The 26,028-nt window shown below is 42.6% G+C and overlaps 1 protein-coding gene across 2 annotated transcripts in view; it reads right to left on the bottom strand.

Moving 5' to 3' along the window:
• FSTL4 (follistatin like 4) overlaps positions 1-26,028 on the bottom strand; it is a 204,392-nt gene that overhangs the window by 116,977 nt on the left and 61,387 nt on the right. For both annotated transcript variants that reach the window (XM_041482057.1, XM_041482058.1), the window contains exon 3: positions 24,365-24,613. In XM_041482057.1, coding sequence (XP_041337991.1) covers positions 24,365-24,613 — 249 coding nt within the window. The remainder of the gene's footprint in view (positions 1-24,364; positions 24,614-26,028) is intronic.

Consider the following 26,028-nt stretch of genomic DNA (forward strand, 5'->3'; position numbering starts at 1 on the left):
CCCAGAGAAGCTGTGGCTGCCCCATCCCTGGAACTGTTTCAGGCCAAGTTGAACAGGGCTTGAAGAAACATGGTCTAGTGAAAGGTGTCCCTGCCCATGGCAGGGGGTTGAAACCAGATGGTCTTTACAGCTCTCTTCCCATTCAAATAATTTTGTGGTTCAATAAGAGTACAAATCAAGATTACATAGCAGTAGGACAAAAAAAAAACAAAAATGAACAATAAAATGTAGAAGTGAAACCTGAAAGAAATTCTCAAAAATCTAAATTAATATGAAATTCTTAAAGACTGAAACACCATAAATCCAAGCTTTATAGTCATCTGATTAAGGTTTGCTGCATTGTATCCTACAGAAGAATGGGCATGGTTATAGTCTGCAAACACATTCAGAAGATGATAACACAGTTTTGCTTTTAAAGATAAATCAGGAAATAATTCAATTTAACAGTCAAATGGGAATTGGGGACTGATGCTGAGGCTCTCACCAGGGACAGAGGTGCCTGGCCCAGGCATTGATCTTTTGGAAAAGAGATAAAGTAAAATAATGAAAAAAGATCCAATCCTTCTATGTCTTTAAAAAGAGAGCCACCTGTATTTCCTCAGCTACTGCTGCTGACAAGACAAGTCTTCTCTACAAGATGTGCCCACCAGACCAAAATTACAGAGAGGCAAGAGGGAACAAGGAGCAAAACATCCATAGGTCAGGAGGGCTGGGATGTGTTTTCCATCTGTCCTTCAAACTCCTTGTGCCCCAACACCCATCACTGCTCTTCTCAGGGCTGGAAAACCAAAGGTAACCCAACCAAGGAGCTGTGCAGCAACAGCTGCAGCAGAAACTGGATCTAGGTCCAGTACACAGCACATGCTGTCCTTCCCTGGGGACATCCAAGAGAAGCAGAGGCCTTCCATCCCTCTTCCAAGTCCTGATACCTAAGTTGGCTGGCTCCTCCTGTGCAATGGAAGAAGTTGTTCCCAGAGCACTGGGATGTAATGAGCTAACCTCCAAATCTTTTCACATGTAATGGCTCTCTCTTTTATCAGTTCTCCAGTGTCTCACAAAGTTCAGCTCCAGTCTTGACCTTCCACAGACAACCACAACAAGGGCTCAAATTTCATGAAAACCACCATCCAGCTCTGCACCACTGTTGTGCAGTTTGGTTGAAATTAGTCAGAAAGTTCATAAGACATTAGAGAGCACACTGCATCGGTGCCCAGCTATTGAAAATCAGCTGTGAGTGATCCACAATATTAGGAAGACATTTACTTGAACAGTAGTGAGGCACTGACACCTTACACAGAGAAGCTGTGGATGCCTCACCCAACCAGGCCAGGATGGATGTGGCTTGGAGCCACCTGGTCTAGTGAAAGGTGCTCCTGCCCAGGGAATAAGGGGTAGAAATGGATGCTCTTTGAGGTCCCTTCCAACTCAAATCATCCTAGAATTCTCTGTATCTGGCCATTGAGAACCACAAACCAAGGTCACACCACTCTAAGTCCCACCTCCCTGCTCAGAGCAGGACACAAGTTATTAAGGACTATTGTTTCCAAGCTACTCCTTGCACTGGTATCTCCCCTGACAAACCAGTGAGATAAAAAGCTGATAAGGATATGGTTTCCGTATCAGTGTGTGCATTACCCTGTGCCTGCAAGAAGCCAGCAGCTATTGCTTTATTTTCCACTTAATCTGGAGCTATTATCAATAACTTCATCTATTTGTGGCACTGGAAAACAACAGAGGGTCAGCACTGAGCCTCTTCCATTGATTATCTATTCATGGGATCGTGAAGAGAAAGTCACGCAGAAGGGAGGGGAGAGCACTTCTCTGGATGTGATTAGAAAGGTGCTATTTCCAAAATGCCTGTGAAACTGAACAGCAAGAGAAGATTGTACTTGATCAAAGAAATGAAAGGAATGTTAAGGTGGCCATTCCTTCTGTTTCAGAACTCACTTTATTCACAACAACCCACACTTTCTCCAGAGATTATGCATGCAAGCCTTACACAGGCTCAATTCAGATAATATGGTGAGATCTTTCTTAAAAATAAACTCAACCCAAGATTTTTTGAGTTTTCCATTCAGTGAAAGCAGCTGCAGGTTGGCACCACACAAAGCACATGAACAGCTGCCCCCCTTCTGAAACACAGAGCAAAATTCACAATACTGAGAGCAAAGTTGAGTTAAAACTGTGTTCCTCGAAAGATGCATCATATGCATAAGATATATCTATTTTTACCCAGCTTTAGCACTTGCATTCAAATAATTAAATTATCTCTTCAATAAAACTAGCTTTGTACAAGATGGGTGGGATTTCCTTGAGGGCTATTCTCCCATTTCCTGAATGCTTATTTTTGTTTGTTTAAAATCATAGGACAGCTCCAAGGCAGAGCACATTGAGAAACAAGGAGTCATTCAGAGCAGACTCTGAATTTTCAAAGTAATATTTCAATGAACCCATAATTCTCTTCCAAGTTTTTTAAAACAAACTGATAGCTTTTTATGAGCAAGGCTACTATTTAGAAAATAAAAATACCATCAGACTTCAGACATAAGCATGAATTTCACTGAATGAAAACATCTAAAATTTTTTTTAAAGCTATCACAAAACACAAAACAAGGTCAAGTGCTCTAAAATGAAAAACATTTTAAATCTTTACTTTGTTTTGCAAACAAAAGTAACATAGTATGAATAGAGATGGTTTCAATATCAATAAAACCAGGCTAAGTTCTACAATCCGGCCAACATACTTCTTTCCTTTACAAGATATTAATAAACACTTCAGGGCTACGTGACTGTTCAGATTCACAGAGCAACTCATGGCAACCCAACCTTCCCCATATCAGAGTACCAAGGAAGGTATTAAACAATTTGGGTGTTGATTAAGGAAATCAACAGATGAGACAATTAATGCAAACCATGCTATTTATAAAATTATGGAATAGTTTGGGTTGGAAGGGACTTTAAAGACTATCTGCCAGGGCCAGGAACACCTTCCACGAGACCAGGTTGCTCCAATCCCCATCCAATCTCAACTGGAGCACTTCCAGGCATGGGAAGTCCATGGGAAGCTTCCCTGAGAAACCTCTGCCAGGGCCTCACCACCCTCACAGAGAATTTCTTTCTAATACCCAATCTAACCCTGCTCTCTGCCAGCTTGAAACCATTCCCCCTTGTCCTGTCACTCCAGACCCTTGTGCAAAGCCCCTCTCCAGCTCTCCTGTGGCCAGTTTAGGCACTGGAGGGTGCTGTAAGATCTCTCCAGAGCCTTCCCTTCTCCAGGCTGAACCACCCCAATTTTCTCAGCCTTTGCCTCATGGGAGAGGCAAAAAGCCCATCTGGCTGCTGGCAGCATATCCAGGTACACTTGAAGGGCTTCACTGGCAAGGGGGAAGCCCAGCACTGTGCAGAGTCATGGAACCTTCCCACCTGATCAATTCATCATCAATACACTGCAGCACTCCAAAACAGCTTTCCATTATTTCACTTTTGCCTTATTAGACTTCAAAACCTAATGACAAAACTCTGAAGTAAAACAGCCTCTGCTCTCTGCCCACAAATATAAATGCATTTAACTGAAGACAGTCATTCTGATCCTGCAAACATCCCCCCTGACATTACCAAGAGCTCCCTGCACCCATCTCACAGGGACCAGAGCATCAGTGCTGCCCTTTTCATTTGGATAGGCCTTTATTCAATCAGACCTAAGAGCCAGGGAAGAACCTTTTTCATTTTGCAATATGCTCAAACCAAACCAGTATTTGCCCTGGCACAGGTTCTGAATGTTCCCGAGCTGAGCAGGGGGCAGGGATTCTGTGCTAATTGCAGTTGCTCTCTCAGACACGTTGCAAGACAAATCTTTGTGACTAAAAGGTTTATTTCTGTCTTGAGAGGGCTCATTATAAGTGATCACCAGATGTCACCAATTCTTCATAAAATACAACAGAAAGAACATTTTTTTTCCCAGCAAACAACCCACAACCATCAAAGTGTAACAAGAGCCATAAATACACTGTTCAGGAGTATCTTTAGCTGTAGTATAGATTCCCTTTTTCTGTTATATATCTAAAACAACACCTACTGAGAAAGGAATGAGGCATTCCAATAATGTCAGCGCTAATGACAAATTCTCATGAACAGATACTGACTTCACCCCTGCCTCCAACATGATGATTAACACATCGACAGCAGCACACAGAACTCCAGCCCCCAGCACTGATAATGAGCCCCATCCATGGAAATGGAAAGGACCAGAGGAAATGGCCTCAAGTAGCACAAGGGGAGGTTTAGATCGGATATGGGGGAAAATTTCTTTATAGGAAGGGGTGTTCAGCCTTGAACAGGCTGCCCAGGGCAGTGCTGGAGTCACCATCCCTGGAGGCATTTAACAGATGTGTGGCACTTGGGTCATGGATCAGTCATGGGCTTGTCAGTGACATTACTGGGTTAATGGCTGGACTTGATGCTCTTGGAGGGCTTTTCCAATCTCAGTGACTGTATGAAGTAACACACATTGCAACCCAAGAGAGCAAAAGGACAGCTGGGAATAGGATGGAATCTTCATCTCTCTTTAAAGAAAACATGCAAGAGGGCCAAAAAAAAAAAAAAAAAAAAAAAGGAAAATAAGCGCTTGTCACACAGACCTGTGTGCTTTACCAGGGGAATTCCCCATGATGAATTTATATGACACTGGTGCAAATTAAAGGCAAATTGCCCTATAAACATTCACCCTGCAGCCCTGGCATCCTCCCTTCCAGGACGTTAAGCTGAAGACTGGAAGGTGTTTGCTAACTTTCCCTTGGCAATCCAAGCGATGAAGCTTCCTGAGGTAAATGATACACTTCAGCTGCCTGTATCACTGTTCCCATTTTCAGATCTCAAATCAGATTTGGGCACTGTTTTCATTATCAGCACGGAGAAGTGTCTAAGCGACTGCCATCCCAAATCCATCAGGACACGTGTCACTCATCCCTGGCGCAGTGACACATGCTGTGGGTACGCAGGCTGCCGCTCCAAGCATTTCATCTATTTCTGCCTCTGGGTTGCTTCAAATGAAAAATATTCCGTGCACAAACGGTGCATTGCTGCGTGCAGAGCTGTCAGTTATATTTATTTCACAAGCAGTTTAAGACATGATGTGAACTGAGTTGCTGGTAAGATTTTACTACAAGCTATCAAAGACTTAAGCAGACACCGTCTATAACTACTCGCTTTCATCCTCACCCCCACTGACTCACACTCCCTGTTCCAGCAGTGAGCACAGCCACAGCTTCCAAATCCCCCCAGCTGTCTGCAGAGCCATTATCTCAGCACTGATAGAAACCAAAACTCACCAGGACAAACCCAAACTTGTGATGGTCAGACAGTAATCCCAGGACTTTTCACTGCACAGGGGACACCAAACCCAAACCCACGTCCTGCCTCCCTGTGGTAACCTTTGGCCATTGGCAGAGTAGCAGATACATCAATCTGAGGAATACTGAAGTGTCCACAAGAATTTGGGAACAGCTACTAGGACCCATCAGGAAAAGTCAAGAGCTCTTCCCAGACTTACTCCTGCCAAGTAATTCCATTTTAATAGAGACTGATTTGGGATAAGCCTGCAGAATCAAATGGCAAAGCTCTGCTGTTATACAGAGGCTTACAGAGATATTAGGAATTATCAGTACTCTCTCTGAGCTCACTGGGAATATGGCATTGATTTCCAGAGCAAAATATGACACATAAGTTACTTTTTTTCAGGCTGCAGGGACTTGGGGTGCAAAACCCAAGGGCTTCTCCATGAGCATCAGCCCCCAGCCTGCAGCTTGGTTTGCTGGAGCTGTACTCCTACTCCAAATGTAAGGAAAATGCTTAGCAGAAGTGTTTTAGCTTAGCATATCAACAATTCTCAGGATATCAACAAGTGCTCTAAAGAACCAGGAAAAACTACCTTCAGCTGTGGCTTTCAGCTGGGGGGTACGAGCAATTAAACCAGAATCCATTAAAATGATGATGCATTAGACAGAGTGCATTAGATGCTGTAGAATTATTTTTGTATTAAGAATATATTTGGTTATTTCTACATGTGAATCCAGTCTGAAGATAAAGATTTATTTATTTAGTATTAAGGGATTTCTGCAGGTGGTTTTTCAAAGCAGCTCCTTAAAAATGTAAATTTGCTTGCAAGATATGAGGACACATTTTACACAAATAAACATTCGCATTTCATTTGCTAAGTTCTATGTACATTCCTTTTTTCCAGATATTTACTGAAGTACAATTGTTGAAGGCTTCAACAATTAAGGCTTTATCCAATCATAGTAACACTCAAAAGCAAAAAATCCCAACTTTTCCTAAAGTTGTGTAAGGCCCCAAAAGTCCAAGCACAACAAAAAACCTACATCCTTACAGTGTGTAAAATTTACTCATTCATATTGCCTCCTTCTTCCCCTCTTACTCCATGACATCTTTAAAACATGTGCTCAACCCAGCAGTTGAGATTCCTGTGGGGGTTATTTATATAAAATTTTGGGGGCAGTTTGTGCGTCCAACAAATGATGGGCAAAGAAAGGACCCTCCCCTGAGGAAGAATGAAAGCATCACCTCCTGTAACCCCACCCTCACCCTGCGTGTCCCCTGCCCGTGTGAGAGCTCCTTGCTCCCTGAGCATGTGCTTTTTGCAAGAGCTAGGCAGCCTCTGATGTCAGAGTCAGCACAGGTGATTTCCCAGCACCCTAAGGATGAGCTCCAGGTTTCCCTGCTCCTGAGGCTCCCCACAGCCCTGCTGCTTTCAACACCAGCCCCACATCTGCTGCTGCTTGCTGAGCACTGACAAATTCGGCTGTGCTGAGCCTGGCAAGGAGCTTTGCTTCCAGCTGAGATGTCTTCAATTGCTCCCCACATCACAGATTTCCTGTTGCTCCACAATCAGTACATGTCTGCTATTAAGCTTCCCCAGAAAAAACTGCAGCTTTGTGAATTACAGGAAAAAAAATTTAAAAGTAGCGTGAAAAGATAGGGAAGAGAATAAGTGAGGAGGGAAGACAAGGGAGAAAAGAAGGAATCAACCAATTCCTTCTCTATGCCAAGCATCTTGGACACACCTTCTTGTAGATAATTTCTACAAATCAGGATGTACAAGCCATCCCTAAAGGAGCCAAAGTGACCTTAGACACTTGCACGTGGTCTGTGGGGGCTCTGCCCAAACGACATGTGGTTTGGACCTAACTGGAATAAGCAGTTGCACACACAATTGCACTAATATGGTATTACTTTACATCCAGTCTTTGTATCACTCAGATTTCCTACCTGGAAACTTTTACAGACTAGGTGCAAGTTTGGGCTTTTGGAGGTTGTTTCCAACAGATGGCAGAAAATTGGGAAAAGTGCCAGCGTTTCCTTTTCAAAAGCTGGCTGATGAAGCTTCCAAAGACAGCTCTGAGCATCTTCACTTGCAACTGTCGCAGCAAGAAATTACACAAAATGTACATAAAGGGGGTTATTGAAGCATGCACGCTTTGGAACTCACAGAGGAAAATGTACATGCTTTTAAGAACAATAAATAGGATGTTTTTAAGTTGCAAAATTCACAGAGCTGGTTTGCAGTGCTCACCTGCAGCTTTTAGAAGCTTTTTCATTGGCATAAAAGGAGAATGTGCCTCCTACTCTTCCTCCTCCTCCCTTGTCTTGTAAGGAAATTTTGATTTTTGCCTTATGAAGATCTGTAGGGCCTCAAAGACCCCAGCTGGGCTGGGTGCGCTCCCCCAGCAAAGCACAGGATGCTTAAAAAAGTGGCCAAAAAAAAAAAAAAACCCCACCAAAAACGTGGAGATGGGGAAAAGAGGTCAATGAGGTAGGAGGAAAGCATGGGCTTTCCATGGTGAGCAGCAGGCCAGAATCCCACCTGCTGACCAAGCTGCTGAATCCTTGCCACCTGTCTGCTTACATAACGCTTCCTCCAGCTTACATCTAGCAGCTTGAAAACTGGTATAGAACATCAAACTCTAAATCAGTGCTTCATGCTGACACACCATATGTCAGCGTGTACTTAGGTAGTCACCAAAAGTGTTAACAGCAATTATTTAAAAATTATTACAGTTTATTCATGCAGAGAATTCCTTCTTGCATTGACTCAAATCTTTCAAGACAAGAATTTTTTTTATGAGCTGCAGTTTCCCTCAATTTTCAACCTGATTTTGTGGTCTTTAATTATTTAAATTTAATTTTGGTTTAAAACAATGTACTTATTACTGAGGTATTCATTTACAGTGCTGGTTTTAGGGAAAATTACTTAATGAAACTAGAACTAAAAGGTTTTCCTTCAAAGCATGGCACCTATTCAGTGTTGCCTTGGCTCTGCAGAAGCAAGATGACTGTCCTGTCTCCTGTGCTGCTGTTTAGAACATCTGACCACCCCACCTGGGAGCAGCATCCACAGAAAACCAGTAAAAAAGCCCCTTGGTGCCCTCAGGCCCTTAACCTGAGAGCCAGGTGGAAACACAGCTGCAGAGAAGAGCTTGTTTTCAGAATGCAAAGTCTCCACTACTCATCTTGATGCTTGTAAGTCAATTGCTAAAGGAAAAAATTATAGCGCATAAATCCACACAAGGAATTGAACATAAAAATGAGGGAGCAGAAGAGAGAGCCCATTCCCATGGGCTTTTCTCCAGTGGCACAGGCAGACCTGGGAAGCTGCAGCCAGCACTGACACAGGCTCTCCCTTGGATGAAGACAGAATACATTAGGAAAAAGTAATTAGCGTGATCAAGCAGGGAACTATTTAGCAACTAATTAAAACACCAAATTAATCATAATTTCTTCAAAACAGTGTGCTGAAAATGGCTCTATAACACCCAAGAAGAAAAGAAACAGCCTATTTTGTCTTTATTTGGTGCCTTGCACTGCACACCTCATGCCACCTGCCTGTCAGAGTGGCCGCGATCCCCGATCGAGATCCTAAATCCCTCAGACCAAAACTTCAGCCTGGTCTTGCACCGAAACTGCTGAGCCATCATCACACAAATAATATACAGAGAAGCGTAAATCAACCTAAAATAGGGGCATGGCAAATTTCACACCAACAAAATCCATTTTTCCATTTGTCTGCACCTTTTGCTGTAAGGATCAGCAGCGCAGGGCTGGAGCAGAATGAGTTTTTATAGAAGCCAGAGGGAGCAGGGAGCCACGGTGCAAAAACCTGCTTGTGTCACCCATCATCCTTCCAGCTCCTCGCTGCTTTTGAAACTTGGGGAGAATTCAAAGAACTAAAAGGCACAGAGGGGAAAAATTCTCCTTCCAGTTTCTATCTGTTACATGTACTAAATTCCTACCAAAAACTGTTCTTGACAAAAAGCTCTTTCCATCATTGGACTCGTGCTTTCATCATGAAAGGTAATTTTAAGCTGATGATGGAAATACAACAGCAATAAATCAATAGCTGCTGTTTTACTTGCTCTGTTATGAAACATTTGAGGGGCTGTTTTTTCCTATTCTAATAAGCATCAAGACAAATACAATAATGAAGGAAAATTAACACCAACATCTTCCAAAGTGCTTGGGAGCTTCCTCACATAGAATCACAGAATTATTAAGGTTGGAAAAAACCTCTGAGATCACAGTACTTACCATTAATGTCAGAGTAGAAGATATATATAAATAATATTATTTTTTTGTTTTAAACTTAAAAAAAATGAACTTGAGTGCTAACACGTATCTTAGAAACATGCACAAATTCATGCAGCATAGAAAGGCAGGACTTATCAGAGAAAATAATTAATAAATAAAGCTCCTGTTTACTCAGTATTTGAACTGTCTCAAGAGGGATAAACCTCACCTGGCTTGGCTTTAGACAGCAGCTGATCACTTAAAAGCTCATACAGACCAAGACTCTTAATTAGACCATTATTTCTACAAGACTGTTAAGTATTTTCTTCAACACACTAAATTAGATTGCTTTTTTACCTTTCTTTGAGCAGGTTTTTAGAAGGTTTTCCAATGCCATAATTCAAAAGCCATGACAGTCCTGCCAAAGGATACAATGAGCAACAGCCACCTGCAGTGCTGGAATATAATTTCCAATGCCCCTAAAAATGTTCTTCCTACATTTTAATTAAAAATTGGTATTTCTGTTTTGAAAACAACAAACATTCATAATCCTATTCCCAGCTCCCTCTGAACTTATTGATTGCAGATGCCTGTTGCCACCAGGCACATTTCTGAATTTGGGTAAAGCCACTGTAGGATTTTTATGCTTCAGGATGCAGCTGAGGAAGACCCGGAGTGACCTGATCCTTCCACTGCTGATGCTCTCCTCTGCCCTGCACTGATTTTTTAAATTCCAGCTTCCATTTGCAGTTTACCTTTCCTGACTGGGGCTCCAGCAGCAATGTTGAGCTCTGTGTCCTGACTGACCAGCCCCTTTACACAGGCACCTGAAATATGGCTAAAAATATCTGTCAGGATCACTGCACTTCTCACAGGCTGACTCCAGTTTATGCTTGGCTAGGAAATCCCATCAAAGAGCATGGCAGCCTCCTGCCTGACATGGGAGTGCTGAAATGTCTGCTTGGTGACCAAAAGGAGGAGAAAATTAGAATAACAAACAAATGGGGAAAACCACAGAAGCTTTAAAAAAAAATCAAGAACTATGATATCCCACTCAATTATCCTATAAGTAGCCTATACCTTATTCCACACAATGCTTTCATATTCCCAGATTAAAACATTTCATGAAGCATTTTGCAAATGTGGCTCCAGGCTGTTTTCTGATCCAATGAACATTATGAGATGATGTGAATGAAATGTCAGTAAACAGGTTAAAGATATCTGGGGATGCAGTAATTCCACCTGATGACTTTGAAATGTCAGAGTTCTCCAGCTCCTTGTTGGGGACAATGGCTTTCTCTGGAGCCTTTCCAAGGAGGAGGAATACAAGATTTGGGGATTTGATACTGCTTCTTTTCTAAATATTGTTAGTATTTTATGTATGTTAGTGTCAGTAAAAATAAGTTATCTTCATGATACTAAGTTATTGCAACAGAACACTTGCCAATGGGAACCTAACTTCAGAAGGATAGCATCCCCTGAGCTCAGGTTACCAGACTTCCACTTGTGTGAACAAGGCAGTACAGATGAGATGTCAGTACAAACTAGATCCACATTCATGTGTGTAACAGTATCATACAGGATAATGAAGTATTTCTTTAACACTTCTCCAATTTTTCATCTTGACTGCAAGGAAGTGTTAAGTAGATAAATGCACCAAGATTGAAAAGATGAAAGAAATAAAAAAAGAGATGTCTGTTCACATAACATTATGAAAACCCCTTCAGCCCAGTGCAGAAAATTAAAAAAAAAATTAAAATTAAAGAGACACTGTTTCTGAAAACATAAAAAGAAGCAATTTGAAGAAATTTGATCTATTGGGAAATTGCCATCAATTTAAGAAAGTGATGAAATGTGACTTAAAATAAAAACCTGAAAAAAATCCCATCAGGCCAGAAAGATTTGGGAGAGAACTGCTCAGGAGGGCAGGGCTCCAATGATTTTCCTGGGCTGGTTGTAGCTGCCTGTGCCACCTTTTGCAAAGGAAAACAAAGCATTTCTGTTTTAAAAGAGCCAAAGGAATTAGCTATAACTGACGAGCCCAGAACAGCAGCCTGCAACCTGTCCACATTTCTAAAGTGAGCCCAGAGTAACTGCACTCCAATTTTCCCCAACTCATTATGTAAAATAAAAGCTAGCTGAAAGCCAGTGTGGGGCCACAAAATGCCTTCATTAGCTTTCAATTTTGTTCCAGTAAAAATGCAGCCAGAATCTACTGGTTTCAGAGAGGCTGAAATTTTAGCCTTAACAGCCTTTTCCTTCCTCAACACTGTACAGCTTCAGCAAGATTTTCTGCCAGTCAGTTTGGACCTAACAAGCCATTTCCCCATTAACACAAAACACAACGTGTCCAGGAGTATTAAGCATTTTCCACAAGGCCCTGTTTTACACTCCCTCCAAGAATGACAATGCCAAATTATTAATCTCAGACAGATGTTTTCCAGATGTGCTGAGCACCTCACTTAAATGCTGGATGCAGAGCTCTTCCAAAATGCTGTAAGGGCTGTACCAGCTGCATTTAGATAGGCTGACTCCTGAGTTTCTGCTTATGGGAAACCATTCCTAAGGCAAAAACTCTCAAGAAAATGGGCACATCTTGCACATGCCTACAGGAGGGTGAAGGATGAGGCCTGATGGTAACCATTGGAGGGAACGAATGGGAAAGGAGTGGGAAGCCATGGATGGAGAGGTGCAGCGCTGTGAGCACAACTTCATGGAGTCATCACAAAATGGTTTGGATCAAGAGAGACCTTAAAGCTCATTTCATCCAATTCCAACACCCTGCCGTGAGCAAGGACACCTTCCACTATCCCAGGCTGCTCCAAGCCCCATCCAGCCTGGCCTGGAACACTTCCAGTGATGGGGCAGCCACAGCTCCTCTGGGCAACCTGTGCCTCACCAACCTCACAGGGAAGAATTCTTCCTAAAATCCAATCTCTGTCCTCACTGATGGCATTGAGTGCACAGGAAAGAGCAGCTGCCTCACCACACAGCACTGTGATGATGTCTGTACAGCTCAAACAATGGAGTGCTGGAGACAGAGATGGTGCTCCACTCCGAGGGACCGAGGTCTCTCCCCTCCCTTCAAGCCCCTGAACACGTAACACCCACCCATCCTGCACTGCCACAGCCCCTGTGCAGCTCACAGCACCTGCAGTCCTTGAGCTGAGAAGCTATTGATGCTCAGCTCAGGTATTTATTTTTTTCTAGTTATTCTGGAATTCAAGTGTAGCTACTTGAACACTGGCCATATAAAAACAGCACCGCAGCAATTTTCTTTCAAGATTGTTTTACAACTCAAGACAGAAGAATGCAGCAGAACCCAGAGTAGAGTTATCCTTCAAAAACTTACACATTACATGGGACACACCAACCAAAAATATGTCTTTCTAAATCTTTCCCTCAGCACAGCTCTGATCCAAAAAATATCAGGGATTGAAATATCAGAGATTCCTGCAAGCCCTCAAGAAATGCTGCCATTGCTTCCAGTTTATCTGCAGGGCACCCAGGTGCTGTGCCAAGGGTGAGCTGCACATGGTTGATCCAGCTGTCTGTCAGTCTGTATACAGAGATAGAGCTCCTTATATCAGTTTATCATGGGCAGGTTATGAGAACTGCATTTCCAAACAAGATTTGCTTTAATTGGCTATGCTGGTCCTCCCAGAGGAGCATTAAATGGGGCTTAGATAATGCTCCCACAGCAAGTAACTGCAAACCCAAAGTTAAATCTGCTTTTCTACAAATATTCAGGAACATTTGCTTCCAGGCAACACTCCTGTTAGTAAACCAATTTGCTAAAATATTCATGAATAGCAAACTACAGGGCCATGGATACAGCAAAATGCCTACATGTGACAATACAACTAAATATTCACCACAAGTGTTTGCACAGTATTTGGCTTGCTCTAGATTAAATGAAAAAAAAAAAAAAACCCAACCTATAGCAATGACTAGCATTCAGCACCATGGGTTCCAGTGGAAAAACTCTGGTGAGGAGATTGGCTGGTGTTGGGCAAGATTGTCCTGTGCCCTCAGGGTTCTTGTACGTCTCCAAACACTGCAGGGGGACCATAAGGCACCAACACCTACAAACCTGCCACAAAACCTGGTGAGCTGCTGTGCCAGCATAGGTAAATAAGGATTAATACATAAAACCCCACTAAAATTTCGTACTGAAATTTGAAATAAGTTGAAAAATAAAATCCCCCTCATTACTCCTGAAAAACAGCAAAACTCTCAATTAAATTGCCGGTGTGGCAGATTAAAAGCAAGGAAGGAAGAGGAAAGCCCTGACAAATCCTGACAGGAGACTGCAGTCTCTTGCAGGAAGAGACAAACCCCATGCACCCCACGGCAAACTCTTCCAGGAGAGCCTTTGTTCAGCCCATCAGGCTGTTGCAGTGCAAACAGCCCTCATTCAAAAGGTAAATAAAAATGTCTTCCTTTGGACACATCACACCGATCAACTTTTTACTACAAAGGTTACATTTAAATATTTAAATACTTGGATACATTTCAATTGTGAGCTCCCTCTCCATTGCATGGCTCATTCCTTCTCAGTTTTTAACTTAAAGAGCAGAAGAGACTGAGCTCTGTTTTACTCCATCACATGGGCTCATTACCATGGGGATACCTTTTTCACCAAGACCATTATGAGATGAGGAGGCTGCAGTTAAACTTGTGTAATTCCTGTATTTCCTTTCCCTTCCAGAGCTGTAAATCCAAACATGGGTCATCTCTTCATGCCAGGATAGCAGCCAGATGCTTTCAAAGCTGCTGTGCCAAGGACAGCACAATCCCACCCTTCCAGGCACAACTCTCCTCTTTGGACCACTCACCACCAGTTTCATCCCTGCCTGGGCACAAGGATTCTGTGTTCTGGAGCCCTGGCCCAGCCATACTCCTCCTTCACCCCTGCCAAAACCTACAGAGAAACCAGCCAGGGGATTTTACATGGACAGGGTACTTAGGGTTGGGATCATTTAGCATGAGTTCTGATGTTTTTTTCTATGACCTTGAGAAAGTCACTGGCTCTCCTCCAGACTGCAATTGCTCCTCTGTACTGGGTGGATTACTATTTTCCTGGCATGCAAAGGTGTTGTGAGGTCTAATTCATTAATCTTTGTAAAGCATTCTAGGACACTTTGATAGAAAATTCAAAATACTATCCGTAAAGGCCTTCTATTTAAATGTCACCTGGAAACCCTCCTCTTACTCCTTAATTTGTGATTGATCCCCACTCAATTAGAGGCAATGGGATTTGCATGCAGACTCCAGCAGCAGAGCAGACCCCGCAGGAAGGTGCCAGCAAGAGCGGCAGCGCTGATCTACAGGCAGGAGGCAGACAATTGGTGCCTGCACTGTGTGATCCATGGCTGAATGCTGCACCCTGGACTGCACCAGGACCACCTGAACCTGCCCTGGGCAAAGGGATGGGGCACAGACCCCTCCAGCACAGCACCCATCCCTCCACCAGCAATGACAGCACAAGAGGGAATGGCTTCACACTGTCAGATAGCAGGGTTAGATGGGGTATTAGGAAAAAATTCTTCCCTGTGAGGGTGGTGAGGCCCTGGCACAGGGTGCCCAGAGAAGCTGTGGCTGCCCCATCCCTGGAAGTGTCCAAGGCCAGGCTGGATGGGGCTTGGAGCAACCTGGGATAGTGGAAGGAGTCCCTGGCCATGGCAGGGGGCTGGAACTGGATGAACTGGAAGGTCCCCTCCAACCAAAGTAGTCAATGATGATTCTGTGATGCTCCTACACACTGCCCCACCCCACCCCCATTCCTACAACTGCACTGATAATTAACTATGTACTTTACATTTGACATTAATCTCTATTAATAGGATTTTTAGCAGGAAATAAAAAGTTTCTACCCAAAGAGCTCTCAAGCCATGAGCAGACAGAATAAATCTGGCAGATCACTCATTACCTCCCCATGTCAAGTTTTATTATTTGTGGGAGCAGTTCCACTTCAGGCAGGCAAGCAAAGGCAGATAACCTCTCCCCTGGCACTCTGTGAGCCCCTGATGAGAGAACAGCTTCAATTCTACATGCAAAAAAGGAACTGGGAAATTACAACGGGCTTTATCAGCACCCCATGCTGGGGAGTGCTCATTTTAACTAGTACTCCCGTGACTTGAGGACATCTCTAGTAGGATTCAGTCCTCTCAAGCATATTAGCAAGAACTGCCTGTTAAATCCTGGTGGACAGAGGCAGGAAGGGAGTGAAGGCTGGGGGATGCTGGACCAGCTTTTTCCTTGCAGCTTCCTAATTGAATCTGCAGCATCCAGCCCGTTGGTATTCCCAGGCACTCAGAATTTCAATTTGCTCCATGGATTTTTATACTGAGCACCCAGAAAAATTAGCATTTGTGCTGAATAGCTTTTAATCAGCTATTTTAATCAGTTCTTTTTATCTTTAAAGCACTTCTAAATCTCCCTGCCTCAGTCCCCCCAGCCCCAAAATTTATTCCAGCCATTTGTTTTCCTTCATTCAGCTTCCAGCGCCCTTTACCATGATCTAATCATCCTAATCTTTAATGCTCATCTCTACCTTTTAACCTTTTCAGTTTTCATTTAATGCAATCTCTCTATCTCTCTCAGGTTTGGAGCTTTTTTGTTTATTCTGAAATTAAGGTTTTCCCTGGCCCCTGTCTCAGCACAGAGCTGGAGGTGTCCTATGGAGAGTCCCCTGGCATCAAGCTGCATGTTGCTTTTCAAAAGGTGACTTGTGGGGGCCTTAAGCAAGTCAGCAATTTTTCTTATTGATAAAATTTATGTAATTTTAGGGAAATAAAGGTGAATTCAAAAGTATTAGAGCATTTGTTGTCATTAACTTAAAATTACTTGGCATGTGCTAGCCTTTCCTTCCACTGGGAAAACTATGGATGTAGAAGCTTCGTGGAATATTTTAGTTTGGAAAAGACCTTTAAGATAATTGAGCTGGGGAAAAAAGCAGATAAACTTTTGAGCATCCAAGCTCTTTTCAGGACTGTGAGAGCTTCAGCAATGCAGGAGCTCAGTAAATGTGTCACTTTTTAATCATGACTTTGTAATGCCCCACTTTGCTGGCATTTCTCCAGTTTTACACCACTTAGAGCATTTTGGAAAATCGCTGACGGAATGGTGAGAGCTAAGATTAAATTTAACATACTAAAAAAAGCAAAAACTTTTCCTACATAAGGCTCTTCAATATTTAAGTATGTTTTGAGCTCCAAAATTAATGTACAATAAACATGAACGTGACTTGCAAAGAAAAGCGATGTGGACGCAGTGAGTTCAGCCTGCCACCAAATCTCAATGAGCACGTGTCAGATGCAAAGAGCACACAAAAATAGACAAAAAAAGAAAGACAAACACCCCCTTACATAACGAGTGTTGCAGAAAGCAGCACCAAAGTTGGCACAGGAACTTCCACTGGTAAATACAAACCACCTCCCTGCTTCTCTTCCCACACACTTTAATTTGATTCTTCATCCTCCTCCTCTGCTCCGTCCCCCATCACAACTGCTAAGGCTGCGCTTCAAAAAAAGCTTCATTACCACCTCTCAGCTTTCCTGAAAGCACTGCAGTGAAGGTTTAGCAGGCCCAGGCTTGGAGCAGATGGCTCCCTAATCTCATTTCCTGGCCCTCAAGAACATGAAGCCGAAACTTGGGGCGCTTGAAACTGAGTCCACCTCATGCCAGCATTGTCTTCCTCCACATGGAGATTTAGGCTGAGCTTTTCTATTTTCAACACGTAAGCAGTTCCTCTCATACTTTACATTCATGGGGGGCAGAGATGGCTACACAGTGCTGGGTGCTGGCATGGTCCTCCAGCTGCCCATTCCATTAACCATGGGCTTCAATGACTCCAGTTACAAGGGGAAAAATTAGAAAGATTAATTCTCACTTTTCTTTTTCAAGATGTTAATACTGCAGCTGAAATAGCCTTTAATTCCTTTGTTCACTAGCTGATACATAATATGAAGCTTTTTGGTTTTATGGGAGATATTATGGCCATACACATCAAGACTGGTAACTGGAGAAGATTAATAGACTGGGCCCTAAATAAGATAAGATAACAGCCACCAAATAAAACTGTTCATGGGGGTCACGGTCATGACTGTTCTAGGCAAATGTTACACAATTTCATATTTAAAAAATAAAAAGACACATCACAGTTACTCCTGCACTGCCCAAATGGCCATTGCCTCAAATTGGAGCTATAAAAACACCAAGAAGGCTGGATAGGGATCACATCAGATAACACCGCTTTTTCCACTAGCCTCACCCATGGTGTGTGTTCCTCCATTTCGGCTTTACTGACTGGAACTAAAATCTGTCACTGGTCTGTGCAGAGTCCCAGCACCAGGGAAACAGATTTTTATTTTTGGCCAAGCAAAAGCAGGTAATGGCCCTGCTGTGAGGAGTTCCAGTGGGCATAATTCATCTTTTGATTGACCATGTCAAATTCAGTGTCCATTGCAGTATTCCAGTCCCACTTTCCCTCCCATCTGTGGGAGTCCCATTATGGCCATGAGATCCCCAGCAAAGGTTTTTCTATTACTAATATGTAATTAAAGATCTCTTTTTGTTAGACTTCTTTAGGCTCTCTGCTATTTTTGATTCTTTTTCTTATGCCTAGACTTTCTCCACTCTTGTTATTGGCATTTAATTTCCAGTGAAAGCCCACCTATACCAGGGAGTTTCACAACTGACTGTTAGCCAAGATTTCCCTTCCATGAATTTCAGGAATGTAAGCATTCAATTTTCTCTTAAAATGGAAAATACTTTTCAAGATCTTAAACCTATTCCTAGAAAATTTCTATTACCAAAGCTAGGAGCAGACTAGCAGTCCCTTGTTCGTATCCTCACACAAATCAATGGAATTTCCATAATTTACCCCAAAGATTGATGCAGTCTGTTTATTAGGTGTAAAGCTATAAATCACATTTAAGAGCAGTCAGCCTGAAAAGCCAGGTAAAATTGATCCCTCCCCAAAAGACTAAGTGGAGGGAGCTGAAAAGGCAGTGCAGGAATAGAAAGGAATCCCTCTGGAATTCAGTTTATTAAGAACTGTATCGGCTCTACTGACAGCAAACACATTCCTTCATTTTATATAGCACTTATCTCTCTTTACAATACTTTAAACTCCTAATATGTTTACACTGGACACTGAAATGATCATTAGAGGCTTGACCTCCATGTCAAAGCCCCCAGCCTCCTGCAGCAGGGATTAATTGCCTCCCTCCCAGCCGCCCCTTCGCAGCTCGCTGCCACCGGAGCAGTCTGGCAGCACTGCTGCAAAGTTAAACCGGCAAATATTAATTGCCAGCTGGGAAAAGTGCCATTAGTTCACACTCAGAATTCTTCCAGCTGGAAAGACAGAGAGTGTTAAATGGAGCAGATTTCCTTCCAGTCTGCAAACCAGCAATGGAGCGGGTCTGCCTGTTCTGCAAGCACATAATGAGCAAAACATTCAACACCTTTCCCAGAGATGTTTTGAAATGCTATTCCATAGAACAAATTACTTCTGGAAGTAACAAAGCAAAGAACTAACACATGGACAACAAATAAAGTACAGAGGAAATAAACCACCAGCACCCGAGGCTGAATTCATATGTATTTGAGATTACTGCAGTGATACAAGTTATCAGCTGCTTGTTTGGTTTCTTTCCCAGGTTTGTAATTTATTTACATTCAAGCATAGAAAATTTTCTGTCAACATGCAGAAGATTATAATTTTCTTTAATTAGAAAAAAATCTTTCTGAGAACTGGAAGAAAGATAAGAGTGGTTGAAAATGAAAGATGCCATTACCTAAGGTCATGGAATCATAAGATTATGGGATGATATGGGCTGGAAGAGGCTTCCATCAAAACATTTAGTGCAGGTCAGACTAGGTTGCTCAGAGCTGTTCCCAGCCAGGTTCTGAAAGCTCCCAGAGATGGAGAGGGCACTGGGCAGGCTGTCCCAGCACGCAAGCAGTCTCCAAGGGAAAGCCATCTCCTCACACCAGGCTGAACATCTGGTTCCAGCTGTGCCCTTTGCTTCTCATTCTCTCCATGCAGATCCAGGTTCCATCCTCTGCTACACTACCTGTGCATAAATGTCCTGAGAGGACACATTATTCTGGTTCTGTCAATGTGCAAACACTCTCACAATTGTGCACATGCAAAGCAACCCTGCACACAGGCATGCACACTCCAGAAAACTTTATATATAAATTCATGGCATGAAATATTGTTCTGAGCAACCGTGTAAGGCTCAAACCAAACAGTGGGACTGTGTGTGTGCAACAGAAAGGAGAAAGGCAGGTGGTTTTCCACAGAGATTTCTTTTAAAATTCTGTACAAAATATGTACAAAATTATGATTTATTATGGGACAAGAAACGACCTTGTATAAGGAGGAAAATTACTGCCAGATAGTTGCTTAAAAGAAAAACAAAAAGACATATTTTAAGCAATGGGACAAAATTATTGAAAAATTAATATTGACATTTCAGCAGAGAAGGAAGGAAGGAAGAAAATGGAACTGGAATACCAGACATGAACATGCTTTTACAGCACACTGTCTCTCTGCATAAAATTCTGTCAGATTTCATAAAATTAGAGCTTTGGTACAAATGGACCAAATGGACAAAAAAAACATATTAAGTAGTCAACATAGGTATAGTGCATCTACATAATGGGAAGTTCAAGAATTTGGTCAGCTATGTTGGATTGAATTCATGCTGGAGCACAAACTCAGTCTGACCAGCTGCAGCACGAAGCTGCTGTACAGGCTGGCAAGAAAAGCTGAGCTTTTTAAAAAGAACCCAATCCACCTGGATAAAGAGAGGATGTCAGAACCACAGAAAATAAGGAATGAGCTCAACCAAGCAAACATGGCTGCCTCCCTCTAGCAAGGGCTTGGCTGATGCACAGGAGCTTTGAGATTGCTGATCAAGCAGAAAAAAAAGCAGGAAGAGAAAGAAAGGAAGGGAAAAATTACTCCTAAATCCTGAAAATGGAAAAGCACATCTCTAAACAGGATTTCTCTAATGTATGCAAACTACTAGGGAAGTGCATTGCTCTGATGTTTCTGGTGCAAGGGAGAAGGTAAGGGAAGAAAATTATTGAACAGTGTCTGCACAGCTATCTCTGGCCAAAAATAATAAGAGAAAAGTGAGGGAAGAGACAGAGTGGGTGTAGACAGTCAAAAGGAAAGGAAAATGAAAAGCAGTGGAAAAAAAGGGGACTACTTCTATGAAAAAGCAAAATGTAGTCCAAAATACTGTGTTAAAATGATATAACCTCATTATATCCAAGGCATTTATTCAAATAGGAACATTTTCAGGCCAAGTGCTCATTCTGGACGTCCGTGGGACAACTGTCATTATGAGCACAGCTATCTTTCCAGTCTTCATAACTATTGGGAGAGCTTTTGGGGAAGAAAAACTTTTTTCCTCACCAGTTCAGCACACAGTAAAAGCACTTTTATATTTATGTATATTCTGACCCAGTAAAAATCACCAACACCCCAATCAAATGACTACAGAAACTCACAAAATAGTGAAAACATAGAAAACAAAAAAAACCTGCCACATGGTAGAAGAGTCCTAAATAGAACATTTTCCTATGGGAAAACCAAACTGCATTTCACACTAGGAAGGACAACCAGATCAAGCAGAATGTGAACAGCTATGAGTGGGATTGACATTTCTCCTGAGATCTCTGAGTTTAGGGCTTCTGCTTCACAGTATTTCCCTTGTGACTTCAAACTCCCAAGTGAAATTTCCCACCTATTTCCTTTATCAACTGAGGAAAAGGGACTGCATTTATAGTTTTGTGTATGGGGAACTGAGCTGCAATAGAGGCTGAAGGAGAAAGCCTGGGGAGATCACTCCTGCTGAGATCTCTCGTTGCTTCATTCACATTACCACAAGTTTCTCAATGTTTTAGACTCTCAAGATTTCAAGGAGCCATTTTATTCCAGGCTGGACCAAGGAGAAATCAGTCATTTTCCCAGGGACAAATTCTCTTCTGCTCTTCCTAATACTGCTGCTGGTACAGAATGCAAATGTTTCTACTTACACAGGAGTATCTGCTACTCACTAGTATTTACAAAGCACTTCACATCTGATAAATATGCTAAAAGATCAAAAAATCCTTTCCCAAAATACACAAAAGAAAACAAATCTCTGCTGTTTGCTTTATTGTCAGTTTACTGTGGATAGGCCTAGCTCAGCCAAAGCAGAATCAGGATATTTGATCTCTGTCTTACCTTAAGTCCATCCAGTTTGCCACTGATAACTGGGCAAACTGGCAGAGTACACACACAAACATCCAGCCTGCAGTGTCCCTCAGCTCTACACAGGAATTTAAATCTTAACTGAACAAGTCAACAGGGACAAAAACCATGAAGCAGCCTACTCCTCAGCCTGACTGTACCCAAATAATTGAATTATCTACTTGATCGAAAGCAAACAGAGAACATGTGCAAGGTGTCCCTGACCACACCAATGGGGCTGGAACAGGAGGCTCACTAAGGTCACTTCCAACTCAAACCATTTTGGGATTCTGTGATTTTTCACCTTAAAGGTTTTTCTCCAGTCAAAGTCTTAACATTTCATGTTACACTTATAATGGTGTTTAAAAACCCATACCTTAACTGCTGATGGAAAATTTTGATTTAAGAGAAACCACTATCATTCTTGATTTAGAAATAGGAGACTAAAGTACCAGTAAACAGAGCAATACACAGAAGGTTACTCAGGAACTGCACGGTAGAAAAAAGGGATGAAGCCAATTATTTCTACAGAGTCCCATTCTGTGGGATTATTCCCCACTTAAGGAAAACTTTTTTCTGTGTGTTATCTCTGCCGACAGAGGTGTGAAGTACATTTTTATTTATTCACGTGGGAAGAGAAGTGAGCTTGTTTCTTTCTTCCCTTCCATAAAGCTGTTATTCCGCTGAAAGGCAGATTTAAGCAGTGCTCCCTGGCAAGAGTTCGGGGGTTACTTTAAACTGGGACACAAAACTCCTACTTTCTGACATCATTTCATGGTGTGTTCAGGGAAGTATTCAAGCGTGACATTCTATCATTACGCATAATACAGCCACTGCAGGGGCTGATTACTGCAATAAGAACTCATTTTCTTTAACACTATACGTGATAAGGAACAAATAAAAACCCAGGGCAGACACACTGTCATAAAAAGGTGGGTGATGTCAAGAATGAAAAACCCAAGGACTGTTTTTGGTAGTCAGGGGAAGAAAATCCCCTGAAGTGAGTGGGTGTTGCTGAGCATCTCTGAAATTAAGATTTTCTCTTTCTTTGCAAGGTTTCTCATGCTGCAGAGGCCACCTGCACCTTACTCAGGGATGGACACTGTTTCCAGCCTGATCCATACCCTGATCTGACTTGATAGCCAGAGGCAAAAGCAGAGCAGTTGGAGCAAGGCACAAGTGTCCTTTTTAGATGCTCCTTTTCAATGTGACAAGCAAAAAATCCCTCTTTGCCTTGATACACTCATGAGCTTGAAATATGCCTTTGAGTGACCCCTTCCATGATTTACTTCCTACAAGGTCTATTGATCCTAATTACTTACTTTGGTAAATTTAGAGGTTGACTGTGACAAACTAACCCAGGGTGCTCACCAAATCAATGCTCTGACCAGCTGTGTTGTCCTCTCCACAGCCAGATCTTCAGAACAAATGAAACTTCGCTATGCACTGCAAAGCAGTGCCTACATACCACTGGAAAAAAATTTAGTCACAAAAAGACACAATGTCTTCTCCAAGACACAAGAATGGCACTGCTGTTCTATCTCCAAAGGGTATCACAAGGACATATTAATAAGCCTCTTCAAATGGGTTCCTGTTTCTTAAATAGTCTCTTCTAACATCATGCTAGCAAAGAACTCAGGATGGATACAGCCAACCTCCTTGGGGGCATAAGTGAGCTGAAGATAAAAGAATTATTTTCATATCTGATCACGTAAATGTCACTGGATATATTTGCAACAACCCACTCAAATCCTCCTGTAGGTATACAGAGTCATGTTTGACAAAGAGCTTTCAAGATATACTCGAGTGAGGCCCTTTATGAGGCCTCTCATTAGAAGTAAAATAATTTACAGCTTCTTCCATTCCCTGCCATTTTATCTCATGCTCCTACTCCTGCAGTCTCCCTTGATGACAGGATGGTACATGGCATAGAAAATATTAATGGGAAAGATTTGGGACTGGCTTTGGTGCAAGGATGATAATGAAATTTGCTACTGAACCAGTAAAAGAGCTACTCCAGATGTATGCATCCCACTGGTAACCAGAACTGTCTTTAAAGTTATTAAAAGTATATCCCCATTCCTTATTTCATTTAAGCAGCTCCTTTCCTTTGCCTGTGTCATTTGCCTAACTAGGTTTTCATTTCTCAATGTTGCAGCAAACTTTTGTTTATACCATCTACTTTTTCTTAACATCTTTGTCTTGTTCAAAGCCTTTTCAAATGAATTGGATTGTAAAAAGTTATTACACTAGCAGCAGAAAGTATTGAGGAGCACAACTACAGGGCACACAATGCATACAGTGATGTTAATTATTTACCAGTTCCCAGTATGATTACATTTTGCATGGCAATGGCACTCAGGGGCTTAATAGCTGCATAAAACATTGTGTATGTTCTCTGCTGTCCTGGAATAAATCATCCCTGAAAAATTCAGCTCTTAGAAATAAAACATACCATTCAGCCATTTACCAGGATTACAACCAGTGATGAAAGCTCTACAGAAGAATTAATTTTCAACAACGCCCTACCTTTGAAGAAACAGTCCTTGCTGTGGATAATGTAGATCTTCTTCCTCTGCAGGCACGAGGCGCGATGCAGCTGACAGTGATTTTCGTAGAACCTGCCATCAGATCCGCAGACGGGCATGTAGCTGGACTTGCAGTCCTCGACACAGCGGCACTCGGGCTGCTGGGTGTCCCTGTTGAGCACACACCTGCTGCCCCGGCCGCAGGACCTTCCCTCGCAGGGCGCCCGCAGCCCGTCCTGCCCCGCCAGCCCTGGGGACAGCGGAAAACGCCACCGTAAGCCACATTCACCTCAACAGGCCACACAGCTGCTGCAGCAGCACAGCCCTGGCAGGAGCAACAAAGGTTTTGGAGGTAAAAAACGCTCCCCTTCGAACAGCAGCAGCTTTAAGAGTGCTCAGATCTGCACTCCCAGACCTCCAGCTCTGCTCTCCCTTATCACAACACTGAGCCTGTGCCAAAGTGCTTCACTGGAAAGTGATGGACGCATAACCCTTTGTTCTTTTAGCTCTTCACAAAACTAGAGCCGAGAATAAAACCCAGTGAGAGCATTTCAGTGCCCACACTTTGACCATGAGTTACATTCAGAAAGCAATTCTGAAACCCTACGCTACTCCAGCCACACTACTCAGCGAAGTGCCCTAAGCGTCAGCACTCAGCTCCTGTGCACACTTAGAGTCCAGCTCTCACCCTGGGAGCCAGAAGCTCCCACCCAGAGGCAGAATATCCTCCAGGCTAAAATTCACACAGGTTTCAAGGAAAGCTCAGGCAAACAACTGTTGAGAGCTTTTGAAAAAATAACCCCAAAGAAAGACTATTACAGAAAGGAATTTACTGAATATCACTGAGGGGAATGAAAAATGGGAAAACACTAGTCATCATAAAAGGGACCACCAGTACCTATTCCTACACTCTGAGTAATGACATATAGTGAAAAATAACTTTTTACTACTTTTAAGAATTCACTGGATATGCTATTCTGAATATTATTCTGCTCTTTGATATTATTAAAAGGGCTGCCTTTGTGCTATAACATTTTCTGCTTTTGAAGTTTCCTCACTTAAAGGTTTACAGAGAACATTACTAAAATTCACACAGGACAGGGCACTTCCAAACAAGCCACTACTCAGAGCAGTAATTAGCATTACACTCAATGAAGAGAGTTTCAGGAAATTAGATCATTCTACACTAACTGGAGTTCACGAAGTTGACCATTACAAAGGGGAACTGCAAAAGGCACAATTATACCAGGATCAAACCTTTCCTTGTGCAAAAACCCACTGCCAGCCTTGCACAGCCTTCCAACAGCCAGACTCAGTCTGCCCCAGAGCCAGGGACTCAAGTCTGGACCAGCAAGATGGTTTGGAAGCAAATCCCTTTTCTCTACGTTTACCACATGCAGGTTTGGCTCTTGGAAAGGTTTTAGTGTGTGCCAGCTCTCAGAGGATGTTCAAGTGCAAGCACTACTCCAGATGTGCTGCAGCACCCAGTGGAACACGCCCTACAGCAACTGGGGAGCCACAACACCTTCCAAGGTACACCCAGGGCTTTTCCCTTCAAAGATTTTTCCAGCAGGCAAACAGCTCAATGTAGGAGCACAGACCAGATTTCATCCAGCCCCTTATCACATGCAAAAAAGATGTGAGAAGCAATAGTACCAGCTACTT

The sequence above is a fragment of the Pyrgilauda ruficollis genome, unplaced genomic scaffold, assembly GCF_017590135.1.
Source record: "Pyrgilauda ruficollis isolate IOZ18807 unplaced genomic scaffold, ASM1759013v1 scaffold57, whole genome shotgun sequence".
Classification (NCBI taxonomy): Eukaryota; Metazoa; Chordata; class Aves; order Passeriformes; family Passeridae; genus Pyrgilauda; species Pyrgilauda ruficollis.